Genomic DNA, 22,943 nt, shown 5'->3' on the forward strand with positions numbered 1-22,943 from the left:
TAAACTTGCTTTCGCCATACTAGATTTTCACCAAAAATTGAGGGCTTCAAATTGAGGGTTTGGTTAAATTGAGACTATGTGAAGAAGAGGGATTTGGGGTCAGTGGTGGTCTCCTAGCTGAGGCTGAGGAGAACAAGCTTGTGGCGGTCCGTGTCAGCGGCAGTAGCTTCCTTGATTTGGCTATAGGGGAGAAGACAGAGCAAAGATGAAGACGGAGCGAAGACGGAGCGAAGCTATAGGGGTCAAAGACGAACAGCTTGCAGTGTCGGATCTTGAGAAGAAGAGAGTGATGAGAAAATGAGGTTAGAGAGGATCTCGATAAACGTGCGAAGCAGGAAGGGAACTATATTTCTTTAGGGCTTGTTTGGATTTGGAGGGGGTGAAGGGAAGTTAGGGGAACCAAGGGGAAGTTAAGGGAAGGGAAGGGAATTTCTAAAACTTGTTTGGGAAATTAGTAAGGTGAATCAAGGAGAAGTTATTTCACCCCGTTTGGAAAGTGTAATAACAAGAAGGGAAGAGAATGTAATGTATATAAATTGACATAAATACCCTCACATGTATATAAAAAAATATGAGCAACTGTCACATAAGCCCACATGAAAATAAATATCTTATTATTTATTTATCTGCAGATTTCTTCAAGTGTATTCTTTATTTTCTCTTTTTCTTTCTAATCGCAATTCTTCTGTTTCTAAAACTGTAATAATTGGTTTATACAAACAATTGTATATTTGATTCTTATAGATAGAATATTGAAGTTTAGATAACCATGAGAATATTTTTGACTATAACCGATTCTAATAGTGGAACCGTGAAGAGATGATAATACTTTGATTGTTTTAATTCGTTCCAAATAGATAACCTTTTCTTTTTCAAAATTACATTCAGTTATTAATTTTTGTACAAGATAAATCACAAGCGTACATTAAGTAGTAGACGGCCATAATTAAAGTAGTAATAGCTTCATCATGCTGCAAAATAGCTATGGATTTCATTAGAAGTTATGATTTTGATGTGTGGCCTCATTTTAGACTAGAAGCATAGCTTCATCATGCTGCAAAATAATACCCCAGAAAGGCACAAGAAAGTGGAACAGAAACCAAATATAGATCACATTCATACTAAGTTTGGAATGAAAAATAATAAGGACAGTCACATAGCAACATACATACTAAATAGGCAAAAACAACTTACATAAAAAAGGAACATAATTCATAAAATCAAAGTTTTGCAATTAGCACATGTTTCTAGCTTGTTTAATTTGAGCAGTCTCAACACCAAGTTCAAGCAAATGATTCCAAACATCACTACTTTTCATTGGAGCACGTTCAAGAGCTTGTATGTATTTATCACCAGTGGATTCAATTGCCTCAGCTATCCTCTGCATACCCTTTATCACCTCCTGATCAACAATAGAAATTTCGTCCTTCGATTTTCTAGTTTTCTTTTGTGAATTTGCAGTTGATTTGGTTTCAGGGGTAATCACATGTTCATCATTGTTGTCATTTGGGTCCTCATCATTAATCCTATCGAAATTCTCTAACAAAATTTCATGTCGAGAAACCATACCATCGATGTCCTCAATTGTATGAGAATCAAAGCCATTGCTTGCACTAAAATCCCTCCTCCTTTCTCGTATCTCAGCCGCAGTTTCAGCAAGTTCCCCATTTGCTCTATCAGCTGCAAAAAGCTCCAATAGTTTATCATAGTTTCGGATAGACTTGGTCCTCCATTCAGCAGCTTCTGGGTGAGCCTGAAACAGATTTGCACCAAATTTTAGCTCAACATGGTTCTCAACCTATCACTTGAATTTTCACCCCCAAAAACATATCAATATAACCTAAATTTTAAGTATAATCAAACTCTCAGAAACTGTTAGGAAACTACTACAAGTTTAGTTCCCAGGAAAAAAAAACACAAAAAAAGAAAAGAAAAGAAAAGGAAACAGTACATAGTATCACAAGCCAATAAAGGATTAAAACTGATATCTTCAGAGCAAATAAAGTGGATATTATGTCCAGTATGCAACCTGTAAAGTATCAGATTACAGGTAAATTAAGACCACATGTGCGATGCTACTGAAAAAAAAATGTCTTATAAGAATCAACACTACATCTTCATGCAACCTGTAAAGTATCAGATTACAGGGTTCGAGTATGCAAGCTACTCAGAGATAATGTTACGAGAGTGCAAGCTTAGTATGGTATTAACTTCGATCTAAGGGCTAGGAAAATTAGTTGTTTCGCTGTAACTATAGTCTCTTTACATTGCAGCTGCAAAACTAAGCATTTTTTTGCCAAAGAAAAAAAAAAGATCCAGTCAATTTGGTTGCTAGCACATCTCAAAAATCGAATATTTTTACAATTACAGCAACTTGAGTTGCATCAAAACAACATATGCAACTGTAACTAAAACTGTGTTTTGGAAATGGCAACTGCAGTTGTAACGATATGTTTCAGCGTATCAAACAGATTGTCAGCAATGTGCACATGATTTTTATTTTTATTTTTTAAACAAATAGGATGGAGGTCACCCGTGGGAACTAATATACTTATCTAAAAAATTGTAGAAAATTATAAGAGGGGGAAAAAAGATGCAGTCCAATAATACATAGGATTGCAGTCATAGATATTAATGTCAGATATTGGATTTGGCATATATCACATGTAACAGTAAGATTTAATCATATATCCAATTAGTCGGTACAGCTAAAATACCCTTTTCTCCAGTTCAACTGGTACAAGTACCCTTTTCAGTACCCAACTCAAAAACAGGTTTCCGATTCAGCTACTAAAAATGATAATCCTTGTAATAAATGACATTAATGCGATAAAAAATAAAGATTGTGTAATTTTACCTCGATTAGTCTATCCCAAACCTCAGGTTCCGCACTCCACAAACCCGTGCTTCGATTCCAAGCAAAGCCACTTCCGACATTCTTAAATAAATCATAACAAGCTGTCCATTTTGTCTTCATATATTTCATGCGATTCTTTACTTTTTCCTTATCAAATGGCTTATCGGGAAAGCTTTCTTTAAGTTCGGCTACTATTTCATTATAAGCCATTGATGTAAAATTCCCATCAACTCGGTTTCCTATTACATGTTGATTCAAGTAAGCATCAATTAGCTTATCTTCCATAATAGGAGTCCATATCAAAACATTAGCATTCCTACATCGAGAAGAATCACCTTCCACATTCCTTCTTTTCGACATCCTTTAATTCACACAATAATGTTAGAAGGAATTAATTATTCACAATTCAATAATTGAAAACTATCAATGAGAGATGACATGAGATCACAATAAATAAACTAACATTCATGCTACCGAATTAAAATGATATTAGTCTAACACTTATCAAGTACAACACAAATTGAGAAGATAACCCAAATAGAGAGTACAAATCAAACAAACAATAAGCATAACTAAAATAAATTATCGATGGTAATCTTGCCACATAGCAACCGCGATGCCATCTCTTTTCCACTCCCCTCTACGAACATCTTCGTCCTCATCTACATCATCTTCTTCAAATTGATTTTCATTATGTTGCTCATCCCCTTCCTGAAATTCATCATCTGGATCGACTCCCCTTAAAAAATTATGCAAAATACAACAAGCTAAAATGATCTTGTTTTGTGTTTTAACACTGTAGTTTGGTTCATTTGAACTTGCTATAATGGGAAATCTTTTTTTCAAGATACCAAATGATCTTTCAATGGCATTCCGAAGTGATGCATGTCTTAGATTAAATAACTCGCGTGGATTCTTTGGTGGATTTCTAGAATACTCTTTCAAATGATAGCGGTTCCCTCTATAGGGTGGAAGTAATCCACTTCGTAACATGAATCCAGCATCAACCAGATAATATTTTCCTATAAAACAAGTTCATTTTGATTAGTAGCTTATTACAAAGACACAATTTTAGGCTTTTCTTTAGTTTATAATTACCTTGAGGAATCTTAAGTGGAAATCGCCTTTGTAAAGCATTTTTAATAATTCTGGAATCAGATGCAGTTCCTTCCCATCCAGGCAAAACGTAAGTGAATTTCAAGTCAAACGTGCATGCGGCCAACACATTTTGTGTGGGATAGTCTTTCCTACCACGATATCTAGGGGCGTCTCGAGGAGAAACTTTTACTCGAATATGTGTGCCATCAATTGCCCCAACACAATCCTGATGTCATAAACATTAATTAAAATCTAATAAATAACAAACTATACAAGATTAGATGTGAAGGAAGATATCATCACCTTGAAATAGGGATAGAACTTTGAATTGGTGAGTATCTCCGAAGGAACTTGTGATCCATCGGGTTGTACAAAAAACATTTCCTCCAACTCTATCATAGCTCTTAGAACATTATGAAAATGACGACTCACACTCTCTCCAGATCGTCCAAATATCTTACTTACTTCACGAGTTGTTACACTGTGTCCCAACATGTATAAAAATTTTGCAACTTGTTCTTCAATAGTAGCCCTTCGAGTTGGTTTAAGCCCACCATTCATCTCTAATATTTCGCACAATTGGTTAAAAGCTGGTGGATTCATTCGAATCATTTCACGACATATAACTCTTTGAGACATTATTTCTCGCACAACATCTCTTACTTCTTTAGGTTCTTGAGGGTCAATATTTAATCTCCTAATCCTATCTCTTCGATGCACGAACCAATAAGCAAATAAGCAAATAGCATATCCAACCGCAATATTACATGTGTGTTGAAATTGGAGCCATGCGTCCATTATCTATTCAACAAGTTAAAAATTTTACAGTTAAGACGTGGAATTTAAAATTCAGTAGCTTCATGCTCCAATATACAATTTCATAAACAATCAAACTCAATACAAGGAAAATTTTCTCAATCGCCAACTTTCTAAAATTAGAGTTAATGCTAATATAGATAACTTGTAAATACTTCGTACATTAGAGAAATTAGAGTTAATGCTCAGAGTTGTACATTTCACCATTAACTCATTAGCTTAAAATTTTGGCAAAGTTGGTTCCTTGGTACGGTATTAGATCAGCAGGCTTCAACAGGTACAAAAGGTCCTGATTCAAATATTGCTATTGAAATTTAAGTATATTTTTTCTGAACTCATAGAAATTAATGTGATGCTCACTGATATGCATTGTCAGTTCAGAACCTACGAATCTAAACTTTTAAGTGAAATTGTTTTGAGATGAATTAACAGAATAAAAAGGAAAAAAGAAAATCCTATATAGTGCCTACGTCGAAAATCATACAGGGAGGAAGTAGAACACTGACACATGATATAATGATACCAGCCCAATCAGCACATACCATTTCAAACAATTAAAGCATGAATACGAATTTCTAACAGGATAAAATAAGAGGTAACAATCTAAAATCAATAATTTTCTATTCTCAATGCAAATGCAAACTATATTCTAGCGAAAATCTCAACCTTGTCCACCTATCCGAAAGATAAAATTTTGATCCCTACCCATTATTCTCGAAAACCCTAGATCAAGACTCCAGCAAACCCTAGATCAAGTCTTCAGCAAACCTTTTGCTCAGATCTGACTAATTTCAACGTAATCAACATCCAACAGAGCTTAAAAACTGGAGCTAATTACAAGATCTGCAGTAAAATTGAATAAAGAGGAGAGAAATCTTACCTTGAAAATTTTTGAGGCGAGGTCAACGCGGAGGCGAGCGGAGGCTAGCAGAGGCGAGAGGAGACGCGGAGGAGAAATGACGGAGGCCAGAGAAGCGGAGGCCAGAGGAGATGCGGAGGAGAAATGGCGGAGGCAGAGAGCAACAGAGAGTTTAATACTGTGGGTGTGGGCAAATATCAGCCGTTGGATTTTGATCTTAGCTGGGGGTAATTATGTCTCTCTACATTTGTTGTATTCCCCCTCTTTACCTTCACCCTCATTACCCCCCAAATTGGGGGGGAAGAAATCCTGGTGTTTTCTCACCTCCTTTCACCTCCCCTCACCCTTATTAACTTGCTATATTTACTTCCCAAACAAGGTTAAAAGTTACCCTCCCTTCCCCTCACCCCCATTACCCTCAATCCAAACAGGGTGTTAGTTTTTAAACTTGAAGGGTATTTTGGGAAGAGTCTTATTGGGTTGTGGGCTTGTACAGTTTTGGGGTGGTAATTACTCTAAATTTTTTGTATAAAGGTTAGATAGCATGACATTTGTGGTTGGGAGTAGGATGCATAACATAAGTTTTTGAAGTTGCTCTAAGCAATTTTCCCAAAAAGAAAAATCTAGATTCAACAGAAAAATAAACAGAGGTTATCATGATTAACTAACAAACTATGAAAAAGTATGAGGTGGGCTAAATCAAAATAGAATAACAAATATAAGCAAAGAAAAACAAGATCTTACCATCTATAATAAATAAATTGGCATCAGGAATTTAATAAAATTTTAAAAAAGACCAAAGAAAATCATATACCTTTTTATTTCCAAAACCTCCCTATCCAGAAAATTGATTCCATCAACATCAACACTATCCATCATCATCAAGAATGCAATGCAGAAGAATAGACCCATCTTCTCCATTTGCATCAAAATTTGTCATTAAAATTTATAGAGGATTTTCTTCTTTGATGAAATTGCAGAGAATAATGAATTTTGAGCGATCCGGAGAAAAGGACTTTGAGAGGCTGCGGCTACATTTGAAGCCCTAGACTAGACCCCATCGCTACTGAACATTTGCTTATCCAATTTATACCGTCTATTGTGTTTGATCCAACGGTCTATATTGAAGGAGGTTGAATGTAGAACGGACAAATAAATTCTAGGGTAAATTACACCTAAATCCTCCTATTGTTAACCCAATGTCCCATATAAATACTTTCAGTTATAAATAGTTGTACTTAAATACCCTAAAGTTACCACCCGCGGGTGGGACTCCTGGCTAGCGCCCACATGGGAGAAGGAGATCTTCCCAGTGGTCAGGGGTTCGATTCACGTTGCCGAATTCACCTAGTCTCCCTGAGTTTAAGGGTGGGGACGGAGGCCCGGGGGTTTTATTGGTCACTTTGCTCAGCCTGTTGTATGCTCACCAGTTCGCGCCCGCCCCCCACGTTGTTCGCCCCTCTTTATATTAAGGGTAGCTCCTTGTAGAGGGGAGATGGATGTGGGATTCGAACCAGGGCCGTTGGCGGATTCCAAAGAAGTTAAAGTTGAGCGGACTGACCAGGTTTCCCTTGTTACCCAAAAAAAACCCTAAAGTTTATAACAGTTGCTATTTAGTACCCTATGTCACGCAAGAGTGAGAATTTCCATAAAAATTCTCATGCAATTCTCACATTCTGTTTTTTAGATCATTCCAACTCTTTAACTTTCCATGGAAGGTTATGTATTTGATTCTACCAAGGCGAGGCTCTCCTGTTGTTATCAATAGAAAGAAGCAGCATTCACCCAATACACGACTGTTTTCATCCAATTGAGCTTTCAGAAGAATTGATTCAAGTTTCCAAAAATTAATCTCCGGAAATCTAGCGAACATATAGATGTAGTCCTTTCTTACCCTAAAATTTTGTATTTACAATGAAAAATGCAACAAATTTAACACGCGATTAAGCTCTTGGATGATTTTATGTTTTCGACACCTCACTTTCATGATCATACAACCAATCCTCGTTTTTAATATTGTTGGCAAAAAAGATGAAGAGGAATCAGAGAAAGAGAAACTATGCAAATGCCAAATTAAGATTGATTAAATCTGTTCACTCTCTATTACCCGTTAATTAATTGACGAGTTGAATAACGCAATCTATCATTGGCATAAATCAAATAGCAACACCGCCTAATTTTGGAGCTTGAGGTGAACTCGCATTAATACAGATTATTATTCAGGAATTCTATTTTTAACTTAATTTGCAAATATGTTAAGTGCTTTACCTTTTTTTTTTCTTTCTTTTACAAGTTTAGATGTTACTATGGGGTTAGGTCTTTGAGCTTGAAAACGGATGCAAACAACTCATAATATAGTTGCGAGCATCATGAGCATATTCGGATTGACGCGCTGAGCTGTTGCAATTATATTTTTCGTTGTGACATTTTGCGTCCTCATAACACAGGACGCAACTTCAGGCGAATGACATTAAAATTGCGGTGCTAAAATTAGCTAAAGCACCCTAAGCATATAAATAGCTGATATATGCAATTAATTTCTGACCCATTCCTTCGTGGATGTTCTCCAGACCAAAAACCGAATCCTTTTCAGCTCATAGCCAACCCTCTATTGCTGAGCTCGCTCTTCACGACTTCGTGCGGCCTGCTCAGTCCGCGTTGTTCAACTTTTCAATCCTGCTGTAACCTGAGTTCAAGTTAAGAACGCCCCTATTAAGTTGCTATCTAGTTGAACAGGGATTTCTTTGATCCCACGCAAATAAATGAAACAATGAAGCTTATTCGATTAATTCCTACATAGTCAGTGCTAGCACAACAGTGAAGAAAGCGGAAAAACAGCACAGATAACTATAGAAACAAAACGATTTACTGAGGTTTGGCAATCAGTGCAATAACCCTATGTCCTCGCAGTGTAACCGGAGATGCCACTAATAATCAACAAAAATTACAATCAGTCTTTCAAACCCTAAACTCCCTTCCCTCTATTGTCTTTATTTTGCTCCCTTTTTGGACTGCTTCAGGTGGGGGCCTGCCGCAATCAGGGTGCAACCTTATAGGCTTTCAACTCCCACTGCTGTACACTCTTCACGTAAATCAGCACGAACAACAATTAGCTCTTGGATGTTACCGAGAATGGTGTCACGTTTCCTGTAATGACGCGCATCCAACAAAGTTGTAAGATTCGATAACTTCAGGAGCGTGAACGACCACAACAGCTGAATATATTGCAGTCAATTCTAGCCTATTCCCTTTATCAATGTACACTTGAACTCAAACAGAATCCTTAAAAACATTTCTCTATCCTTTGTTCAATTTCTGATCCAACTGTTACCTGAATTGAGGGTGTTATGAACTTGCTATCTAATTTACAGAAACATTTCATTCACCTCAGCCCTAATGAATGAAACCAACAAAGTTCATTCACATGTAGCCAGCTCTAGGAGAAAATTGATACTCCTATCGCATTTCCTCTAGGATGCATCATAATATTGCGGGATTTTCCCATTTCAGAATCATGGACCATAAAAGTTGCATTTATGAGGTTGACTGATTTCTTAATTGTCTATCCAACTGTAACCTGGATTCTTTCTAATCCTTCTCTCCCGCATCATCTCTCTAATCCTTTCTGATGTCTCCCATTTCCCATGAGCAGCATAAATGCTCGATAGCTGAAGAAGAGGGCCAGCTTCACTTGGTTCAAGCTTGACAAGCCTTTCTTCAACTTCCCTTCTAAGATTTTCATCCCCGTCAGCCTTGCAACCTCCGAGCACAGATGTCCACAGGCTCACATCAGCTGCATAGGGCATCGTGTCGATGAACTCGACAGCTTCCTTCAGTTTTCCTACACGAACTAGCAAATCAATGACCAATGAGTAGTGCTCAAGTTTCGGGTCAATACCATACTCTTCCTTCATTCTATAAAAGCACTCCATTCCCTCCTTAACTAACCCTGAGTGGCAACAACCAGATAGAATAGCTATAAAAGTTACTTCATTTGGTGATATGTTCATGCTTCTCATCACTTTGAACATTTTCAGCACTTCAGTTCCATACCCGTTTGTAGCATAACCCATCATCATCGAGTTCCATAGAGCTTTATCGGTCTTTGTAATCCAATTAAAGACCCTCCATCCACTAGAAAGATTCCCACACTTGCAATAGAGATCAATAACCGAAGTGGAGATGATCGGATCAGAATCAAGGCCAATTATCGTAGCTAGAGAAAATAGTTGCTCTCCTATACTAAGAGCACATATGGAAGCACTAGCACTGACTGCACTAGCCAAAGCAACCTTGTCAATCCTAAGGTTGAAGCGGTGCATTTTAGAAAAGAGGTCTAGTGCTTCGATAGCACAACCATTTTGACTGTAACCGACGATCATTGAGTTCCATGAGATTATACTCTTGTTTAATATCGAATCAAATATCGCCTTCGCCTCAACTATCATTCCACAATTGGAGTAAACATTGATCATAGAATTCAGAAGCACAGTGTCACGAATTTTGCCCTCATCAAAAACCCTACAAGCACTCTCCCATTCACCACATTTTGAGTAAGAGTCTATCAAAGCACTGGCAACAACTACATCTCCCTCAACTCCATGTTTCAAACCACAAGCATGAATTTGCTTTACAATGTCAGCAATACCTAAAGTAGCACAACCGCTAAAAATGCTCGCAAACGTTGCTGAATCAACAAGAACCTTCTCCTCTCTCTTCATCTGACTAAAAAGATCGATCGCTTCTCTTCCACATTCATTTAACACATATCCATTGATCATCGAATTCCATAAAACAGCACTAGGGTTCCTCTTCCTATAGAATACCCTCCTTGCATCCTCAACTCTCCCACAACTCGAGAAACCCGACACCAGAGCCGATAGTGAGAACTCATCCGGGCTCTCTATCGAGTCAAGAACCCGACAAGCATTATCAAGATCCTCGCACTTTCCATACAGATCAACAAGAGCGCTCCTTAAAACTGAATCCAACTCTACTCCCGTAATCAAAATCCGTGCATGAATCTGTTTACCAAGCTCATAAGCCCGGTAATCTGCACACCCACTGACAGCCGTCGTCAGCACAAACTTATCATCCAAGCCCACCAATTTATACAACCAAAATGCATCCAATGCCTTCCCACTTTTCAAATACACATGAATCAGAGAGTTCAGCGTCGAAACGTCCTTAACAGGCATTTCATCAAACAGGGTACGTGCATTGTCCAAATCACCAATTTTTACCAAACCATTAATAATAGAAGTCCATGAGTAAGAATTCTTTTGTGGGTTTGATCTAAATAAAGAGATTGCACGGGGGATGTCGTTGGAATTGAGGTAGGAGTCAGCGACGGTATTGAAAGAGAATGAGTTTCTTGTGAGCATCGAGTCGAAGAGGTTGTGGGCATTTTGTGGGTTGGGAGAGCAGCGAGAATAGAAATGGAGGAGGGAGTTGGAGGAGAAGAGGGAAAATAGGTGGCCAGACTTGAGGAGGAGAGCGTGGAGTTGTTGGCCTTTGAGGAGGTGATGAGCAGAGGTGAAGGATTTGAGAAGGTTTATTATAAAGAGGACGTCAAGGGGCATTGAGTTCAGAGTTCGACTTCATTTGCTAACAAAGAGTTAAAAGAGAGGTAAAAGGCCGACCAAGCGAGATTTTTAGGGCCTGTTTGGATTTGTTCTTAGCTCTTGTTTGGATTCGGAGCGAGTGAAGGGAAGTTAAGAGGACAAATTTTGAAAACAAACCCCTTTTATAACTTATTTATAAAAAACGATCCACTTGTAACTTATTTGTCAAAACCGACCCAGTTTCAGCCATCAAACTTCATGGAACTTCAAGTTCTGTGAAGTTTGGTATTTTTTTCGCCAAAACCGATCCAGTTTCAGCCAGATGGTTGAAACTGGGTCGGTTTTGGCAAATAAGTTGAGAATAAGTCGTTTTTTATAAATAAGTTTCAAATGGGTTTGTTTTCAAATTTTGTCCTTAAGAGAACTTAGGAGGAGGTAAGCTAAGGGAATGTAAGGTAACGTATAAAACTTGTTCGGAAAATAAGTAAGGAGAATCAATGATAACTTATTTCACCCCGTATGGAAAATTTAATAAAGTGAAGGGAATGGAAGAGAAGGAAATATATATAAAATGACATAAATACCATTACATGTTATTAAGTTATGTTGTTGCTAGATCTTAATAAGGGGTAATCTGGTCTTTCTACAGTTGCTTTGCTCCCCTCCTTCTCCTTCACCTTCACCCTGGTTTCTTCCCTCCTTTACCTTTACTTCTCCCCCACTACCTAGCCCAATTTAATTCCCAACAAGGTTAAATCCTACCATAACTTTTCCTACCCCTCATTACCATCAATCCGAACACATCTTTAGTGAAGAAATTTAAGATAACATAAAATAAGTTAGGAGAAGTTAAAAGCAACAAATAAAATTTGTTTGAGAATTTAGTAAATGGAACTTATTTGATCTTGTTAGGAAGGTTTAATAAAATAAGAAGAAGGTAAGAGAATGCATATAAATTTGCAAAAAGAATTGGACATGTTATTTCATCCATTTAGATCTCATCTTGATGGAATGATAAAATTATCTCTTTATAATATTTTGATACTGATATAAAAAATAAAGTAGATATACAAAGTCATTCAAAGTGATATAAAAGTCATGAGTCATACTATAAAATATTGGGAGAGGGTAATTGAGCAAAGACTAAGAAATGAGGCAAGTGTATATGAAACCTAATTTAGTTTTATGCCAAGGAGGTCAACTATAGAACTTATACATATTTTGAGATGGTTGATGGAGAGATATGGAGAGAAGAGAAATGATCTATATAGTTTTCATAGATTTAGAAAAACCTTATGACAGAGTGCCTAGAGAGGTAATATGGTGGGTTTCAGAAAAGAAACATATATATAGTATATATATTGATATGATTTTAAAGATATGTATGATAGCATGACAACAAGACTATGAACTAATGAAGAAGAGACTAAACTGTTTCTTATTACCATAAGTTTACACCAAGGGTCAGCTTTAAGTCATTATATTTTTGCATTAGTTATTTATCAACTTACTAGCCACATTCAAAATAAAATCTCATGATGTATGTTATTTATGGGTGATATAGTGTTAGTTGGCGAAATTAGAAGATGTATAATTTCTACAATAGAAAGGTGGAGACAAGCTCTTGAATCTAAAAGTTTTTAAATTAGTGGAATGAAAATAGAATATATGAAGTACATTTTTAATAAAACTAAGAAGAAAAAACTATAATACATATTGATGGTAAAAAATATCTAACATTAATCATTTTTGCCATTTAGAATTAGTCATTCAGCATGATGGTGAGATTTAGAATGATGTTGTCCATCGAATCAAATCGAGATGGTTGAAATAGAGGAGTATTCGGGAGTCTTATGTGATCATAGAATACCAATGAAACAAAAGAGAAAATTCTATAGGCGGTTATAACACCAACAATACTTTATGAGTCAGAGAGTTGGGCAATTAAAAAATAACATGTGTAAAAAATAAAAGTAGCAGAAAGGAAAATGTTATGGTGGTCTTGTGATATACACTAAAAGATATGATAAGAAATGACTGCATTCGTAATAACTTAGAGGCTGCCCCTATTATAGATAAATGAGAGAAAATCAACTAAGATAGTTTAGTCATGCACAACGGAGACTTTTTAGTGCACCAGTTATAAAGTGATAGTATTATAGTTAATGGTGCTAGGAAATATAGAGGTAGACTTTAAAAAAACTTTGTTCGAAACAATTAAGAAGAATATGATTATGCATTACTTATCACATGAGATGTTCCATAATAGAATGGAATGAAATAAGAGGATTTATGTAGCCGACCATAAATATCTGGGATAAAAGCTTTATTATTATTGTTATTTCTTATTTCTTAAAGAGTTTGCTTCCCCTCTGCTACATCCTAATTGAGATGGAAAAACTGAACCCCCCTCCTGTAGGCGTCTAAAAATGCCTATAGGTTCCCGTGTGTAACTCGAGATGAAGGGGAGACATTAAACGTCGTCATCCAAGTCGAGAAGATTTATCTGATTGACCCGCGTACTCGCCGGCCACCGCCAAGTGGCCCGTGCGTTCACCGTCCACCGGAACGACGAACCAAGCGTCCTGTGCACTCAACGGCTACCTCCAATTAGCCCGCGCACTCATCAGCCAGTTCCAAGTGGCATGCGTACTCATCGGCCATCGGAACAGTTATCCAAGTGGCCTGCATGCCCGTCGGCCACTATCAAGTGATCTGCACGTTCACGAAATACACAAAGTGAATCGAGGAAGCGTACCAGTCAGCAAAACGACAAAATACGCGTAAACAATACAACAAGTCAAAAAACCAGAAAACCAGAATAGCCGCTGGCGGCCGAGTCATACCAAATCAAACTCGACTAGGGCCAAGGTTGAGCCACCAAATGGTGGCTCGCGTGCAGATTTGATCCGAAAACACGTTTTGGCGGTTTTGACGGGCTCTCCCTGGATTTTTTCTATTCCAGAGGTTCCTAACTACCTAAATGTTATCTCTAAATGTAGTTATACGGTTGTTAACTGAAGATAAGGTGGAATCCATCATTCTTATCCAAAACCCCCCAACCAAAGCCTATAAATACAAGCTTGGGGGCTCATTTCTACAGATTGGAGAGTGCGAAGTACTGTCAATAAAAAAGGGAGAGTTCGAGAGATCTGAGACTTGTTTTCCCCTATTCCTCCGGATTTAAGCTTGGTCTTAATCTCGAGTAGAGTCGTAATCTCGCTTGGTCGAGATTACCGCTGCTGTGATTACTTCCTTCGTGAAGTAAGATCATTGATTATCAATTTTCTGCTAACCGGATCTGATCTGTAGGTGGTCCATGGATAAATCCCAGCACCAGCAACGATCACGCACAAGCAATAGGCGATAAACATCTATTGTGTATAGTTTGAAAGGAAGTTATAATTATTGATTAAAAGTCTTATAAAAAGGCTATTTTCTTGAGTTTGTTATAAACGTTTGAAGTTGTAATGAACTCTTCAATGAAATCAACTTTCCACCCAAACACACTGGCGACCACAGTGGGAGCCGACAGCCTTTCTGTGAAGGCTGATGTGTCGCAACTTTGGATCCTCATCCCGATTAAAGAAGAGGTCGAATATAAGTTCAACCAGCAGAAGTACGAGGAGTACTTGTCCTCCTCCTCTAGATCCACCCCTCCTCGCATGTGCAGGAGGGCAACTTTTAAGAAAGCTCATTGGACTTCGGCTTCAAAAATCCAAGAAAGAGATCTCCTCACCGCTGCTGCACTTGTGGCTCGCAATGCCCCGCCGGCATCCTACGAGGCCGAAGCCGTAGATCTGAACCCCTTGAGGAATGAGTTGACTGCTGATTACGTGCCCACTCTATAAAAGAGAGCACGTCAGAGATGACGCCAACGCCTTGCGCGCCAACTGGCCAAAGCTTTGGAGCCAGTTAATGGAATCCGCTATGAAGCGGATTTGAAGTCTAGAATGTGCCAAGCATCGCAACAGCGAGCAGGAGACTCCTCCTCCAAGTCAACGATGAATAAATGGGTCAAAGGGACGCGTTCAACCCTCGAAGAGCGGATCCAGAAACGTCGTACGTTACTTGCGCATGCACATGCTCTCATGCAAGAAGCGCAGAAGCTGAAGCAAGAAGAGGTGGTCAAGAAGCCACCAAAACTATACCAAGTATGTAGGTCAAAGTTCAAAACGGTGTCAAAAACAACCCGAACGGTGCCCGAAGTCATCGAAAAGCGAAAAAACCATCTCCTGGCTCGGTCAGACCCGAGCCACCAAATGGTGGCTCGGCCAGAACCGAGCCACCAAATGGTGGTTCGCGCATGAACCAGACTGGTTCGGTTCATTTTTAACCTGGTTCACCTCCTGTAGTCCCATCTAAGTCTTCGACAACCCCTGTTACTATCCTAACAAATCAAGCACCTCCGATGGAGCCCCACTGCAGTGTGGACTTATCCCGATTTAAGATGAAGATCACGGATCGTCTCGGTCCTTCACACGTGGGTCGAGGCAAAGTCCTGGTTAAAGAACGCTTAGGCCCGTTGAATGAATCCCAAGCAGTTTATCATGCTGGGGGTCGTAATCATCCTCCTAAGCAGTGGAAGAGATTCAAAAACTTGATGCGGCATAATTATGTACCAAAATTACAAGTGCACAATTAATCAAGTTATAGTATAAAAAGTTATCGATCCCACGAGGAAGGTGATTTTAAGAGATTATTAGAATTGGTTCTTATGTTTTGTGCGTGAAAAAATAGGATTAAAGAATAAGTGTGATTGTGGAGAGAGATATGATGAGTGGTTGTTTTGATTTATGTGCAAGTAACAATAAATTGAATTTTAGAGAAAAGAAATAAGAATCAAAGAATAAATAAAATCACAAGGCAAGAAAGAAGAAAGAATAAAATCAAGAAATAAAATCAAGAATAAAAAGAAAAATTAAAGAAAGTCAAGATGGAGGATTCAATTAAGATATGAGAAATCTAGAATTTAATCCACTAACTAATCTCAATTACAAAATACAAACTATTCTCTTTTTATCATATTTCAACTTAGATTTATTAAGCATAGACTATCAAACCATTTAAGGAAAGTATAACCTATCAAATTATCATCTAAGTCAAAATTACAATTCATGGTAAGAACAACAACAAGATAGTAATCCTAGAATTCATAAGCATAACCTATCAAACCATTTAAGATAAGCATAGATTATCAAATTCTTCTTCTACCGATTAGTTCTCTAGTTGATTATCCTAAACATGAACATTTTAAGTCAAAGAGAATAATTTGCATACTATAAAAGAAATTAGACTAGTTTCATACAATTCTAAGATTCCTACAAGAATTAAATTCACATCTTAAGAAATAAAAACAAGAAAAAGAACTAATTACAAAAATAAAAAGAAAAGAAAAATCTAAACTATGAACAAGAAATGAGGAGAAAAGAAAATTTAAAGAGGAGAAAAATTATTATTATTAATTGCAACAAAAGTTATAATTTTTTGGAAGACCTTCTCAATTAAGAGTAGCCCTCCTCTCCAAATAGAGTTATAAAATTTTTTACACCTCTAACCCCTCACTCTCTACCCCTATTTATAATAAACATCAGTGAATGAGAGCCATTGGATTGAAATCTTATCCAAAAACAACAAAAATCAGCCATAGATTCGTAACAAACTGCGCAGGATATCGATTACAATTTTTGGAAGGCCTTCTCAATTAAGAGTAGCCCTCCTCTCCAAAAGGAGTTTACAAAAATTTTCACACCTCTAACCCCTCACTCTCTACCCCTATTTATAGTAAACATCAGTGAATGAGAGCCATTGGATTGAAATCTTATCCAAAAACAACAAATTTCAGCCTTAGATTCGTAACAGACTGCCCAGCGTATCGATGCAGGCATCGATACAGGCATCGATGCAGGCATCGATGTCGGTATCGATGCAGGCATCGATGCCGCCATCGATGCAGGCATCGATGCCTGCCCTTCTCCTTTTGCTGTCCGCAGAGTTCCTCTTCTATTGGCTTTTGGACTTGGATTTTGGGCTTTTGCTTGGGCTTTTGGGCTTCTTGATTTCTTCATGTATTTATTTTGGGCTTTGGCATTTCTTGGGCTTTTCTTCTTTTTCTTAGCTTGGGCTTTTGGATAATTTGGAAATTGATTTTCCAATGTGCTTCTTTGCTTCATTTCTTCATTTAATCAATGGGTTTTTGTTGAGAGATGGGAGTTTGAGATTTATTCTTCATTAACCTGCATTTAAAGATAAAAACAATTATTAGTGGTATATTTATTCATATAAAATAGATAATGAGGGTATAAAATTGTAATAAAATGTGATTATCAAATACCCCCACACCTAAACTTTTGCTAGTCCTCTAGCAAAGAAAATAAAAAGAAAATCCTAACTCACTTTCGCAGGAATCGCGGTTGTATTTAGCGCATACAACAAGCCTTTAAACCCCTAGGTTACCCTAGTGGACGAGTTGTAGTCTCGTGAGGGTTTGCAGTGAATATACCCACAAAATTCGGTCAACTTGCCAAGTTAATTAAGTCAATAAATAACTTATTTTCCTTGATATATTTAAACATTCTAATTGAAGCTAGTTAATAATCAAGAAAACGTTTTTATATATAACTCCAATGTAAATCTCTTAGAAAATCTTTTTCATTATAGCAATACAAAACCAAGTCAAATCTTAGAAATTTAATTAAAAAGTTTTGAAAAGAACATGCCAACTCTTTGTTTTAAATAACTTTCAAGTCTCTTGATCAAAAATTTTTTTTCAAGACTATATATACAAAACAACAATATATATATATAAACAATGGTTAGTGTATTTTTTTTTCACTCTTTAATTCTTGGTGATTGTTTTCTATTTTAACGGGCTTTCTAAGTGACCATTTAACGAGTTTTGGGCCAATGAATCCCAACCCAATTAGGCTTAGGTCATTAAGTATAGAAATACTCATTGGGCTTAATTACTCAGTCAACTTAGGCTTTATAAGATAGAATCACCTTGAATTTAAGAGTTTTTTTGTGCCCATTTTTTATGCTCTTCTTTTATAAGGTTAGTTTTTTTAATATATATGTGTGTAAGTATATATAGTCTGAAAAAAAATTGTGTAAATCAAGATATCTTGAAAAAAATATTTTCAACTCTAAGTTAAGCATGCAAAAATTTTATTATTTTTAATTAAAAATCTAAGGTAAGACTTAAGTAAAGTATACTACTTGAAAAATCATTTCTTAAGAATTTTATTTGGAGTTATCATAAAAGGTGAACTTGAGTACGTCACTAACTAGGGATTAGAAAATTTAAAATCTATCAATTAGATCAATTATTACTTAACTCTATTAATTTGGCAAGTGACAATATTTTTATAATTATTATTATATTTTTTTACTAAAACTAACAAAAGAAAAATGCTGAGAGAAAAAAAAAATACTGAAACAAAATACTAACTAGCAAAATATAAACAAAAGCTAACTAGCTTACACCCCCATACCCAGACTTTGCAGTGTCCTCAAGGTAAATAATATCCAAAATATCACAGTTTAATAAGTACATGCCAAAATAAAAATCAAAGACAGGGTAAAATAAAGAACATCCCTCACTGCTCATCTCCTGATATATCGTCATCCACATCATCAGCGACAGCTGCTGAACTCGGTCCCTGTCCATGCGACTCCGCATTCTGTCCATCTCCTCTCGAATAGGATCCTGTGTAGCTGGCTGGTGCTGAGGAGGCTCTCTACCTGAAGGACCGGACTGATCTCGCCCTGAAATGCTCCTCCTCACAGTCTGATCATTTAGTAACCCCTTCCCTGCTTCTAACCTATCCTCTGCGAATACTGGAACGTGAAATCTATGGCAGAGTCTAGTGATAAAATAGGGGTAAATGAGCTGAGTACGTGATGCAGACTGTGTCCTGACCCAATCTAACACATTCTCCACTGATGAGCGCATCCATATAAATATAATCCTCGCTATATCAAATCGCTGACCAGTGGCTATCCAAAAGAGAAGGAGAATATCGTGTGGGGTAATGACAGAGTATGCAGTGGTGGGTTTCAAATCAAAGTTCAGGAAAAGATTAAGTAATCTATATTCTGGTTTGAGATTTCCTGAACCGAAACTAGATGTAAAGATCCTCCCACACAAGGTCGCAGACATGTTGTTGTATTCTGGTGTACCAGGCTGTAAAGTGGAGGCTAAATAGAAGTAATCTGGTACATCAGTGGGTGGTTCTGCAAGGTCAAGGGTAGCACGGATAGTGGAAAGATTGAAAATAATCCTAACACCCCTCACGATAGAAAAACCTGAATATTCTCTATCTGGATCAATCTCCCATCCATAATAGAACTCATGAACTAATGAAATGTTGGCTTTTTCTAGGGGTTTAGTCATCATGCTCCTAAGACCTACTGCAGTTAACATGGTGACTGTGGAATGATATGTATGTAATGCACTCATCTGAAATCCCCTCTCAAAATGAATGTTAAGACCCACAATTCTGGCTAAAATAGTAGGCCTATCTATGTCGGTTTCAGATGGATCAGAAGATGATGAACTTGCTCAAGATTTCTTTCTGGGGGGCATCTACAGAAAAAGAAAGAAAAGAAAAGAAAAAGAAAGAAAGGAAAAAAAATTAATAATAAAATTCCAATATATATATCTATTTTTTTTTTACAAAATGTTCAACATGGGTTAATTTCAAGTTATCAGAATTTCTTTTGACAATAAATTCCCTCAAAATAGTTAATTTCAAGTTATCAGAATTTCTTTTGACAATAAATTCCCTCAAAATTATTCTTTGAGAACAAAAATGTTAAAATTTTGATAACTTGATCGGTGAAACATACATGTTGATATGACAATTATAAGCTAAATCTTACAATTGTTGAATAAAACATCCAATACAAATTTCCGAATGTGATAAGTATCCAATTAAACTTTTATTTGACCAATTACTCACATTTGCACAAAACACCCCAAATTCAAATTTATTTTTGCAAACCCCCCCTAATTTTTTCGGATTTGCATAAAACACCAATTTTTTTTAGATTTTATTCTCAATACCAAATTGAATGCCCGAAGATTATGTGTTTTTGCATAAAAACCCCCAAGAAATTTGGGTTTGCATAAAACACCCTAAATTTTTTTTTTCCAGATTTTTGTACAAGACATCCTCAATTGAGTTCAAAGTTCAAACCCCCAAGAAATTTTCGAATTTTGCATAAACCCCCCCCTAATTTTTGGATTTTGAATACCCCCCCCAATTTTCGGATTTTGTACCAAATTCCCAATTTAAACCCTCAATTTGTTAAATTGATCATGAATCTCACACAATATGATAATAATTTACAACTACCCATGATTCAATCACCAAATCATCCATGAATTCATAAAAAAAAATTACAAGATCAAGTTAAAAAAAATACCTTGGGTAGATGAGTGGAGGTGGAAGAAGGCCAAAAATAGTGAAGAAATCTCCTCCTTGTGATCTTGATTTCGTGTAGGTTGGATGGGTTAAAGAAAATAGGGTTTGAGAAAGGGGGGGGGGGAAACGGTTTTGGGGAGATGAATTGAAAGAAAAGAGAAGAAGGGTGCTTGGGCTGCGGTTTTAAAAGTAGCTGGTTCTGGGCAACGATGCCGACATCGATGCTCAAAGCCATGGTGTTTGGGCCAGCTGGCCCAAACACGGTTTCTTTTGGTTATATATTTTTTTTCTTTTTTCTTTTTTCTTTTGGGCCTGATTTTTGGGCCAGCCTATTGTATATGGTTTTTTTTATGTTTTTTTTGTTTGGGCCATTGAAGATAGCCTAAAAAAATATTTGATATATATGTACTTATTTATTTTTATTTTTTTTCAAGTTACTTATTCAACATTTTCTTTTTTTTCTTTTTTTAACAAAAATGAGGAAATATATATGTATATATGTTTTTCTTCCTCTTCGAGCGTAGAAAATTCTAAAAATGGTTTTAGACGTTGACCATTTATTTTAAAAATGTTACCATTTTTAGGATTTTCTATCTCGACAGCCCCATGCGGAAAAACTTGTTTGACAAAAAATGGACCTGTCCATCTTGATCTTAATTTTCCAGAAAAAAGATACAATTTTGAAATGTACAATAAAACTTTCTGTCCTGGAGAGAAATTATTTTGTAAAATTGATTTATCATGAAAAATTTTGGTTTTCTCTTTGTAAATTTTTGAGTTTATGTATGCATTATTTTGAATTTCTTCCAACTCATTTATTTGGAGCAATCTGTTCTTACATGCCGAGTCTGAATCAAAATTTAACTGTTTTATCGCCCACATTGCTCGATGTTCCAACTCTACTGGTAGGTGACAAGCTTTCCCGAATACCAGTCTGTATGGTGACATCCCCAAATTGGCCTTGAAAGCTGTTCTATACGCCCACAGAGCATTACATAATTTTACAGACCAATCTTTTCTGTTATGATTAACTGTTTTTTCTAAGATTTGTTTGATCTGCCTGTTTGTGACCTCTACTTGTCCACTGGTTTGGGGGTGATAAGGAGTTGACAATTTGTGTGTGATTGAATATTTCCTCATCAAAGCCTCGAAAGAACGGTTACAGAAATGTGTACCGTTATCACTGATGATCGCTCGAGGTACTCCAAACCGGGCAAAAATGTTCTCTTTCAAAAACTTGACAACGACCTTGTTGTCATTAGTTTTGCAAGCTACCGCCTCAACCCATTTTGACATGTATTCAACGGCTACTAGAATGTAAACATTTCCAAAGGAATTTAGAAATGGTCCCATAAAATCGATACCCCACAGATCAAAAAGTTCAACGGATAAGATGGGTTGTAAGGGCATCATATTTCTTCTAGTGACCTTCCCTAAAAGCTGACAGCGGTTACAGGTTTTGCAAAACTCGAATGAATCCTTGAAGAGAGTGGGCCAATACAGCCCAGATTAGAGAAATTTTTCAGCTATTTTTCTTGGGCCAAAGTGGCCCCCACATGCTTGTTCATGACAAAAGGATAGAACACTCCTAGTTTCTTCCGTGGGAACACACCTCCTAAAGATCTGATCAGGACAGTATTTGAACAGATATGGATCATCCCAGTAAAAGTATTTTACTTGGGAGAGAAAACAGGATCTATCATGTTTGGACCAATGAGAAGGGATCTGGTTCATGACTATGTAATTCACAATGTCGGCGAACCAGGGAACAGATTGGATTTCTAGGAGTTGTTCATCTGGAAAATGTTCATTGATTGGAACGGTTGATGTTGGTGCATTTGGGAGTCGAGAGAGGTGATCTGCTACGGGGTTCTCTGTTCCCCTTCTGTCAAGAATTTGAATGTCAAACTCTTGAAGAAGGAGAATCCATCTAATGAGCCGTGCTTTAGCATCCTTTTTGGTCAAAAGATACTTTAGTGCGGCATGATCAGTGAAAACTTTGGTTAAGGAACCGATGAGGTAGGACCTGAATTTTTCTAAGGCAAAGACTACACTTTTTCTGTGACAGAGTAATTTTGTTGGGCATCATTCAGAGTTCTACTGGCGTAGTAGATCACATGCGGTTTTCCATCAAACCGTTATCCTAAAACAGCTCCAATCGCAGAATCAGATGCATCACACATCAGTTCGAAGGGTAAGGTCCAGTCTGGTGTATGAATGATAGGAGCTGTGGTTAGCTTCTTTTTCAGATATTCAAAATCTTTGAGGCAGTCGGGAGAGAAGACAAATAATGTATCCTTGGCTAAGAGATTGGTCAAGGG

General features: G+C 37.0%; 3 protein-coding genes across 4 annotated transcripts; all 3 read right to left on the reverse strand.

Annotated features, from left to right (window-relative positions):
• LOC109839234 lies at positions 1,235-6,675 on the reverse strand. The gene is made up of 3 exons (XM_020407662.1): positions 6,445-6,675; positions 2,858-3,218; positions 1,235-1,753 (listed from the first exon to the last, which is right to left on the reverse strand). Exons 1-3 carry the CDS (start codon positions 6,555-6,557, stop codon positions 1,235-1,237), a joined length of 993 nt encoding a protein of 330 aa, XP_020263251.1. The 5' UTR covers positions 6,558-6,675.
• Positions 3,329-6,429, reverse strand: LOC109838061 (putative nuclease HARBI1). Of its 2 annotated transcripts, XM_020406517.1 has the most exons (4): positions 5,652-6,429; positions 4,259-4,756; positions 3,956-4,181; positions 3,329-3,879 (listed from the first exon to the last, which is right to left on the reverse strand). In XM_020406517.1, the coding sequence occupies exons 2-4, from the start codon at positions 4,751-4,753 to the stop codon at positions 3,440-3,442; spliced, it is 1,161 nt and encodes a 386-aa protein (XP_020262106.1). In that variant the 5' UTR covers positions 4,754-4,756; positions 5,652-6,429; the 3' UTR covers positions 3,329-3,439. The 2 variants fall into 2 exon arrangements, with proteins under 2 accessions (XP_020262106.1, XP_020262105.1); XM_020406516.1 differs by lacking the exon at positions 5,652-6,429 and having other exon boundaries at positions 4,259-5,644.
• Positions 8,456-11,294, reverse strand: LOC109838062 (putative pentatricopeptide repeat-containing protein At1g77010, mitochondrial). The gene has a single exon (XM_020406518.1). It carries the CDS (start codon positions 11,210-11,212, stop codon positions 9,185-9,187), a length of 2,028 nt encoding a protein of 675 aa, XP_020262107.1. The 5' UTR covers positions 11,213-11,294; the 3' UTR covers positions 8,456-9,184.

The sequence above is a fragment of the Asparagus officinalis genome, chromosome 4 (assembly GCF_001876935.1).
Source record: "Asparagus officinalis chromosome 4, Aspof.V1, whole genome shotgun sequence".
In the NCBI taxonomy this organism is placed as follows: domain Eukaryota; kingdom Viridiplantae; phylum Streptophyta; class Magnoliopsida; order Asparagales; family Asparagaceae; genus Asparagus; species Asparagus officinalis.